Here is a 9564-nt window from a genome sequence, read left to right on the forward strand (position 1 = left end):
TTCTAGAAAGGGTTAAATAACAATTTATTTCATAGATAGGGTGGGAATGTTGAAGAAAGATGAGTCTTACAGGAGGCCAAAATTTTCTCTTAACTAATTTAAGGATTTGGGTATACTCCAACGTTTAGAAGTTTTTCTTTTTATTTCCTGGAAGAATAAGGATGTGGGGAAAAAGCCACAAAGGAATCATCATTCCATACATGTGTATAGGTTTTGTGTTTTCCAAAGTATTTTCACATAAATTGGCTTACTGATTCTCTAAACCCATCACCACATTTGCCAAAAGTATAAATGAGTGTGAAAACTGATCTAATATTTTTATTTTTAACTGAGTCTTATTTCTTCTGTTGGAGGGTTTTTGTTGTTGTTTTTTGGTTTGTGATTTCCCCCCCTCTTCCCAGTCAATCATTTAACAGAATATAATCTCGTCACAGTCATTTTCATGTATATGAAACTGCATAAAAATAATAAAAAATAGAAATAGAAAACGAAGTTATTTTTCATTCATTATAATCCTTCATTATTGACTTGTCAGAAAATGTATCATATCCTTTTATTGCTGAAAATATCTGCCTTTTAGTTATATTAAAGGGAATTCCTAAGCAAGTGTTCAAAGAAGCTTCTGCTTTCTGCCATAATTATCTGCCCCCCTTTCTTTGCCAGTCTTTTATTGATCAGAGTTGTAATTAAGAGAGAATTCGTAGTTTGTTTCTGTCTCCCTCTCGGACAGACAGACCTGAGCAAGGCCCATGGCCTCAGATCCATCCTCTCCCACCCAGGCCTGCCTGATCCTCTCTTGGTGCTTACGAGGACTTACTGGACCTATGGATGCATTACATAGAGTTGCATTCCGCCTAACGGACTCCATAGATTCTCCTTAACGGTAGCATGCTTTGTACAGGGAAACATCCTATCTTGAAAAATAGAGTCACTCTCACTTTAAGATTAGAAAAATATCCTTCCAGACCTTCTTCTAATTTCAAATGCAGAATTAGAATTTTCCAGGTTCTCTAAATAAAGCTTCTGATTTTAATAGACTGTTTCTTCCTGAAGTGGGGTTTTGTTGTTTTTTACAGCCAAGAATTTAGAAGAGTTTTAAAAAAACACTTTCTCTAGAAAATCAGTGTTACCTTACATTAAGCACTGTCTCTTGAAAAAAATCACCACCTACACTTTCCTTTGCGGTCTGCAGCTCACAATTAGGTGCGATCCCCGCATTGACTCCAGCCTGGATGTCCTCATAAGGGACAAGTAGTGGCTCCAGCGCCTGCCCGAGGAGGCTGGGCTTCAGTGAGGCTTCTGGTGGCGACTGGCAAGGATGGGGTGTTCACGTCAAGGGAGAGATGTGATTCCAGCAGGTGGTCTGGGATGCCCGCACCACCGCCATCAAGGCATTTTAGGGAGATCTGTGGCCCGGCAGTTTGGAGCTCCGGGAGGGGCTGCCCCTCAGGAGGCTCCGGTGCAGTGCATTAACCGTGTAGGGGCTAAAAGAATGCACTCAAGCCACATCATACGCAGCCGTTCAAAATAAAATCTTCGAGAGTGGGGGGAGGGCACAGTCTCAGAAAAATAATTTGCTTTCTCATTAAATGTTAAATCAGTTTATCTGACTCTTACATACTCTTCCCATTTCCACATAAAAGGATGTGATCCTAAGTCTGGTTATAAAGACCTACTTAGCATCTTAGCAAAAAGTTCTGCCAGTTTGGCAGATTCTGAGCATGAAAAATCAGTGAGAGAAGCCGAGGAAACTGACAAATATTACAGAGGTGAAAAGGTAAGCCGTGTGTGTGTGTGTGTGTGATGTTTTAAAGAAGATTGCTGATGCAAAAAAAAAGAAAGAAAGAAAGAAAAAGGGATATTAGGAGAGTGTCATGTAGAACTAGGTGGAAGAAGCTGATATATCTGAAATAATTAGCTATCAATTCCAAATGCATCCAAAACAGGGGCTGCGTATCTCTGGGAAGCCCTGAGTGGAAGTGGCAAGGAGGAGAACCTAGCGAAAACACCAAAAAAGTGTACAAGAAATAAATGACTCTTCTATACAGTGACCTCTAAGGCAATCACCCAACCACAGTGGGCATTTAATCAATCACAATGATGGTAACACAGTGGCGGTGTGATGTAATGGCAACAAAATGGGATTTAAATGCTGACATCCCAGTAGCTGTGACCTTGGGCAAGTCACTTCATATCTTTTGAGCCTTGATATCTTTATTTGTAAAGTGGGGTCAATAACAATTATTGTCCTCACTATTTCACAGTGTGGTTGAGAGAAGTATTAGTGAAAATCCTTTTGAAAAGTTAATGTGTGCTGAGGGTAGTGACTGGAATAGACAAGAAAGAGGTTCTTGGGTACTGGTAACATCTGCTTCTTGAGCTGAAGCTGGTTACACAGGTGTGCTCACTTTGTGAAAAGTGGTTGAGATTTGTGCATTTTTCTGTATGTATATTATACTTCCCTAAAATGTTCACTTTTAAAAGGTAGAGTAACTCAAAGCAGTTTTTAAAGTTAGGATGATAATGCTAAGGACAAGAAAAGTTATAAACATGAAGCTTACAGTCTATCCTCACTTCTCTTCCTAGCCACCTTATCACACTTGGAGACTCCGGACTCTAAACAGGGGCTCGATGATAAGAATCAGCTGTTTTCTATGTGTGTTTTTTGCTTGTTACTGAACAGTAGTTTCCTGGTAAAGGAAGCAGGAGGAATGAACCAGGAAGTTTCCTGCATGCCAGAGGGGTCAACAATAAAAAGAAGGGAGCCCAAGCTGTTCACATCAAGGGAAAGATGTGATTAGAGAGATGTGACATGCAAAGAAATTATTGGAAAAGTGAATTCAGTTGGCAAAGTATAAGCCCCAAAGAGCCCTGAGCAGCTGGTCATGATCAGATTCTCCATCTTTCTGTCAAATGTAATTGTATCCGAGTTGGCAGGGTATTTATTGCTAAAGTCGAAGGGCCAGATTTTACACTAAACATATTTACACATTTACATTCGTGGCCCTATAAACACTCCACGTTTCACTGGCCATGACATCAAACACATTTACCAACAAAAAGCATATGCCTAATTACAAAATCATAGGGGAGAAGGGAGGCAAGTGGCAGCTGATGGGCAATGAGCGTGCCTGCCTGCGTGTGTATATGTGTGACCCAGCTGCAACACCAGGAAACCAGTAGAGACAAGAATGGATACTGACAATGCCGGGCCCACTTCACTTGTCCTCTGCTCCCCAGGCCTATCTGGTTCAGTTCTAAAGAGGGAAGGGGACCCCTGGCATTCCAATTAGTCCCAGGGCTACCCTCCCTTGGAGAAGCCCAGAGAGACCAGGGTCCTTCCTGGGCAGATTTCTGATTTGGATTGAGTTTGATGCTGATATGACCTTTAATTTGCCCCTAAATGACTTTTCTCAGTCAGTTATAAAAACAGGTGTGAGCAAAATGTGTAGCCAGCAGAGAATTTCTAAACTAAAATTAGAGTTCTTAATTCCTAGCTCTGGGTAGTAACATCAGATCCCTACCCATCAATAGCAGTTGTAATAACACTGTTAGCTGCTCCAAGCTTGGTCCTCAGTCAAACAAGGAAATCAGAGCCACCAGAGCCAGAGAGAGAAAAACAAAACAGGCACAACCACTGGCCTCAGACAGCCTTTAATAAATGGCACAGGCTGGTATTCCATCAAAATAATCACCTTCCATCAGAATAACCACCTCCCCCAGCTCTCTCAGAGGACAGGCTAGAGGAAGACATGGTGGGTTTAAAAAAAAACAAAACTGTGAAGGGCAGAAACCTTCCCCCCAAATAGATGCTTACTACATTCACTGTAAGAAGTTTGATAACAAATATACCCCAAATTCCAATTCCATCAGCAGAAAGTTAAGGCAGGAATGGGCCACTGAGTAGGGGAGAGGGAAGTGGAGATGTGCAAACAAGATGCCTTAGTGAGTAAAAAATGGGGAAAGTCCTCACAATTTTTTTCCTTTGCCTCCTCAGTTTCTTTTTCTTTTCTTTTTTAAGAGGAAGGGAAGTGCCTCTTAAATTCACAGGATGGGGATGGAGAGGAAACACGTTGTTGAGCAGAAGCGCTAGCTTCTTATTTTAAAGAAATAAAATAATTACCCAATAGAGAAGAAAGAAATCAACCAAGAAATGATCTAAGGTCATGACACCATGTGTGGTACAAGGAGCAATTCAATCCATAAGGGCTTCATTACCCCGGCAATAGATAACATTTGGCTAAATCTAGCTGCAGATTAAATCTCCACAGCACAACACAGCCCTGAATGGAGAGGCTCCTTTTTGTGTGGTCCTTCTTCAGGAGCTGCCTGAACCATTAGCCCCAATATATCCTTCTCCCTATTAACTGCAATTCCCTCCCAACTGCGCTTCGGTCATTTGTCTCCAGGCTCTACGGGGGCGTTTGATGAGCAAAGAAACAAGGAGAACGGGAGAAAAGCGTTGGGTTAATGAGTTGTAGCAAATCCACACTTTGTAGTCGGGAGGAGGAGAGCTGGTGGCCAATGTTTGTCCAACTGGTTTATTTTTCGAGACCCAGCCTATTGAGGAAGGCTTGTTGAAGCAGGCTTCGTCCTTACAAACACACAAACATCCTTCTGTTTGCCTTCAAAGAAAAGGGGATCGGAGCTGGATTTGCATGCGAATGAGGAGCCCCGGGAGGAGACGTCCTTGCCCATCAAAGGCCGCGGTAGCCGGGCGGCCCGGCGGTCTTTGTTCCAGCACCTGCTCGCCCCGCGGCCTGACGGGGCGCGCCCCGCTCTCCTGGCTCACCGGGTCCACGGCCCAGGGCTCACTCCTCGCCTGCCCCGCGGCCCTCGCTTAGCGGCCCACGGCCCACCCCTCACTTGCCCCACGGCCTTCGCTTCCTCATACGTCCCTATGACGGCCAGGCCCACGGAGCCAGCAAAGCCGATGGTGGAACCCCAAACCCTGAGGGTGGAGGAGCTGAACTCGCAGACGCAAAACTCGAGACTGAGGCAGGCGGGTCTACTTTACCTTCTCTCAGGAATCGGGGCTCACGATGCGCTTGCGGGGGAAGCTCCGGGTCCAGGACCGAGGCCAGCGCTGGATAGCCCAGGCCTTCTTGCCATTCTCTTAAAAGCACTGACAACCTGGGCGGGTGAAGCCCGTCCCTGCACTTTTTTAAAGATGCAGGAATCTGGACAGAGAGAGGGATTAGCCGGGATTCCCAGGTTTCAGGACATCCAAACATCATGCAAATAATAATAATAATACACACGGTTTTGTTCTTTCACTCTCTCTTCCTAATTACTTTCAGATATACATTTCAGATCTATGCGTTACAGAAGGCTGCAAGGCCCGTCAGCAGTGCTTGTGCGGTTTGGGCTCAGCCTGCTAACGTCTGTTCACCCAGGGCGCCAGTGGCATCCGGACATTCTGGGTTCCAATGTCTCCTCTCCCTTAGGTGGGCTAGGGTAAGAGTAACTTTGCATATAAGATTTTGTTCTAACGAATTTCAACTTATATCTATGTATTTAGTGGTAAATTTGGGGGTGATTGTGTTTACTTTAACCTCTTATTTAACCTCTCCCTAATATCTCATAGGGAAAAAAAAACACACAGACTTAATTTTGAGGGCGTGAGAGTCAGTTTTTTCCCTCCCTAAAAAGGGAGGGAAGGACAGGGCATCAAGAATGAATGTCACTGCAAAATACTGGCCTATAATGAAGTCTTTGTTAATTTGCTAGGTTAAATCTCCAGCTCTTCAGATATATCTGTCCAGATATTTTTTAAAAATTAACAGATTTAACCTCTGCAACTCACTGATATTAAGCACTTAAATTACTTATTACATATGCCTTGGTTTTATCTGAAGCCCACAACATCGGTAGTAATCAAAACTAGAGTTTCACATTTTTTTCAGAGAACTATAAACTGCCTGCAACAAGTAGTCAGTGAAAACAAAATCTGAAAAAAGATATCCTAAATCACCCAAATTGTATAAATATAGGTAGTTCAGTAAACACCTGATGCATTTTCATTTTTATTCTTTAAAGAGTATACTATCCAAAAATTAAAGGTTTCCCTTACATACTCTAAGTTTTTCATTTAAACTAGAATTTCAAAGTTAAGTTTGCCTTTTAGGATAAAAACTTCCTTATGCAACTACTGGAATCCTTTCTGTCAAAGAAAATAGTTTTAAATACTAGAGCTTTCAAATACAATTCATTTTATCTATGTAAATAGTTTCTTATTCATGACTTTAAAGCTATTTAATGATCAGCTCTATTAAATTCTTTCTAATAAATTTTTCATCCAAAAATTTCCTATTTGCTTGTGTTGCTTCCATTATAATATAACCTTATGTTGCAGAGTTTTTACATATGTATACAATATTGTGCTCAAAAAAGAATGGCAGTTAAATGGAGTGGGAAACTCGAAAATAAGTTTTAAAGTTCTGTAAAATTATCAATATCTTAAAGAACTGTGGCTTTTATTTTGAGTAGGCTCAATGCTCTTCAAAATGGAATCAAATAAGATTTGAAATGTATACCAAAGTAACTTTTATTTGTAGTCGTTTAAAAACAATTTCTGATCTCCTGCAACGGTTTTGACTTAGAAAGTATAAATGAAAAATCATGGCATGATGCTTTTGTTGTCTTTGAAAATATTATTTTTCTATTTCATAATGGGTTCCTACTTATCTCACAAGGAAACTTTTTTAGCAGAAGAGACAAACTAAGAAGGGGATGACTGAAGCCGATTCTTTTTGAGAATTTTCTCTGAAAATTAAGCATTTATTTCTGAAAAAGTGTAAAAATCTTACATTAGAATAGTACAATAATAATTGCCAGTCAAAATTTACAATACTCCTTGCAAAGAATACGAAGTACAAAATAAAAATTCCTCATGTCTATTATGATACAAAACACAGGTTAAAATAAGAAATGATAATTCTGATTTTTTTCCTTATGTAAACATGTTAATCATTTTTTTCTTTTCATGAAAAAGTACACCAGACAAGTGTCCTCAAATAAAAACTATTGCTTCTCTGGCATTCTTCGGGACCTTTACTATTTTTGTATTAATCTTCTTTTGAACATTATCGATCTTTTTTTTTCCTTTTTTTTTTCTTTTAACGCCTGGACCTGAGACTCTCTAGACCTCAAAAAGGCTTAGGTTTTAAAAAATTTCCCAAAGTCAAGGAAGCCCCTTGTGCCTAGACAGGGCGGATCCCCACCAGCACCCTCCTCCTCCCCGCCCTAGGTTGGGGGGCTGCAGCATAGGGCGACTTTGCATAAATAAGGGACCTCCAGAGCCGAAAAGCGCGCCCTAGCAGTTGCCAGACACAGTCTCATCTGAGAAGCCAAAGCGGTGGAATGGGGGCGCGAGGTCGGAAAGGGCCGCGCCGGGAGGAGGAAACAAAACACAAAACCACCCAGATGAAAAGAGGAGCCGGAATTCCTACCTTCTCTTTCTCAAGCGCGCTAACATAGCGTTATTAACAATTTGAGATCCTAGCAGTAAAGTTCTCGACACTGGACAGGGCAGTCCCTTGGTGCAGAGTCCCCAGGGCGGCGGACGAGGAGACGGAGGAGGCGGCGGCGGCCGCGGCGGCCACGAGGGAGCGGGTGAGCGCGGCGGCCGGCCCCACGGCCGCCTGAGCCGCGCAGCCGCCGCCGCCGCCGCCGCCGCCGGACCCGGGCGCGGACGGTGTCCCGGGAGAGGGGGAGGGCGAGGCCTGCACGGCGACGGCGGCCTGCGCGGCGGCGGCGGCGGCGGCGGCGGGGCCCAGGCTGCCCCCGATGATGCTCTCGATGGAGAAGGGCGAGCGCGCCAGCGCCGAGGCGCCCGGGCCGCCCGCCTTGGCCGCCGAGGCCTGCAGGGGGCCGGGCAGGGTGGCGCCGAGCGGGTGAGGCCGGTAGCCGAAGGCGGTCCGGGCCAGCTCCGCGGCCGCGCCGTGGGGCGGCGGGGGTGGCGGGGGCGGCGGGGGCGAGTGCGGGTGGAAGGCGGCGGCGGCGGCAGCGGCCGCGGCGAAGAGGGCCGAGGGCGGCGCGTAAGGCGGCAGCTGCAGGCCGTAGCCGCAGCCGTAGGGGCCGTAGCCGTAGGCGTGCGGGGGCGGCGGGGGCGCCGGCGGGAAGAGCGCGGCGGCGGCGGCGGCGGCGGCGGCTGGGTCCCCAGCGCCCCCCGCACCCCCGGCGCTGCGCAGCAGCAGCGACTCGGCGGCGGCGGCGGCGTTGGGCGGGAGCAGCGGCTGCCGCTTGAAGCGCTTCCTCCGGCGCAGGAAGCTGCCGTTGTCGAACATGTCGGCGGACTCGGGGTCGAGTGTCCAGTAGTTGCCTTTGCCGGGGTTGCCGGGCTCGCGGGGTATCTTGACGAAGCAGTCGTTGAGCGAGAGGTTGTGGCGGATGCTGTTCTGCCAGGCGGGGAACTTCTCCCGGTAGTAGGGGAAGCGGCCGCTGATGAACTCGCAGATCTCGCTCAGCGTCAGCCGTTTCTTGGGGCTCTGCAGGATGGCCATGGTGATGAGCGCGATGTACGAGTAGGGCGGCTTCACCAGGGGGTTCTTGGCGCCGCCGCCCGCGCTCACGCCGCCGCCCCCGCCGCCGCCCGCGCCCGCGCTGCCGCCGCAGCCGGTCCCGGCCCCTGCCACCGGGGCTGGGCCCGGGGGCGCCGGCGAGCCCCCTGTCCGCGGGGCCAGCAGGATGTCATCGTCGTCGTCCTCCTCCTCCAGGTCCTCTAGCTCGTCTTCCCCGGCGTACGAGCGCCGCCGTCGCCGCCGCTGCTCGGGGACAGCCAGCCGGGGCACGCCACCGCCGCCCTCGTCGTCGTCCTCCTCTTCCTCGTCGTCTTCGTCCTCGCCCTCCCCCACCACGTCGATGTCTGTCTCCTCGGCGAGGCCGGAGGCATCGGACATCTCCGTGCTCAGGGTCATAGCTGTGGCGCGGCGGCGGCGAGGTGGCCCATAGGGGCGCCGGGCTCCGGGCTCCCGCCGCGCCCCAGCCCAGGTCCCGGGCGGCTGGCCTGGCCTGGGGGCGCCACAATGGGGGGCGCCGCCGCTGCTCAGGCTGCGCGGCGGCGGCCGAGGCTTGCGCTGCGACTTTGTAACTCCTGCGCCGCCGCGGTAGCCCCAAGACCTCCGCGCTTGTTTGGCTCCGCGCGCACCCCGCCCGGGCGGGGGACTTAATCTTCCTCCCTCCCAGCGGCCTTCGCCGGCTCAGTCGAGGAGGAGGTGCTGGGGCTCCTGGGCGAGCAAGTCAGAGCGTCGGGCGCCCGGGAGGATGCGGGATGGTTGAGAGTCTAGGGACAGAGATCGGCGAGGAGAGGGCTGAGTCCAGGAGAGGGCGGACCTTTCCTCTGCTTATAGCAGAAGGAGGCCTGTCACATGGTGTGCACGTCAGAGCGCTACCGAGGCAAGGGAAAGGAAGCCTAGGGAAAGCAGCCCCGCTCGGGAGAGAAAGTTCACCCAGAGGAGGGAGCAGCAACTGAGAAGAGGGGGGAGGAGACAGGACCCCACCATTCGTTACCAAAGGGGCTGAGACCTGAAGTACGCGCAGGCCCGCGGTGGTCTGACCAAGGGC

The 9564-nt window shown here is 48.5% G+C and overlaps 1 protein-coding gene across 1 annotated transcript; it reads right to left on the reverse strand.

The window, feature by feature from the left end:
* Window positions 1–6455: 6455 nt before the first annotated feature.
* On the reverse strand, window positions 6456–9327 carry FOXD1 (forkhead box D1). The gene has a single exon (XM_057541841.1). It carries the CDS (start codon window positions 8916–8918, stop codon window positions 7485–7487), a length of 1434 nt encoding a protein of 477 aa, XP_057397824.1. The 5' UTR covers window positions 8919–9327; the 3' UTR covers window positions 6456–7484.
* Window positions 9328–9564: the final 237 nt, after the last annotated feature.

The sequence above is a fragment of the Balaenoptera acutorostrata genome, chromosome 2 (assembly GCF_949987535.1).
Source record: "Balaenoptera acutorostrata chromosome 2, mBalAcu1.1, whole genome shotgun sequence".
NCBI lineage: Eukaryota > Metazoa > Chordata > Mammalia > Artiodactyla > Balaenopteridae > Balaenoptera > Balaenoptera acutorostrata.

Coding starts and splice junctions, on each gene's coding strand:
- FOXD1 (XM_057541841.1), bottom strand. CDS start 8,918: ATGACCCTGAGCACGGAGATGTCCGATGCCTCCGGCCTCGCCGAGGAG.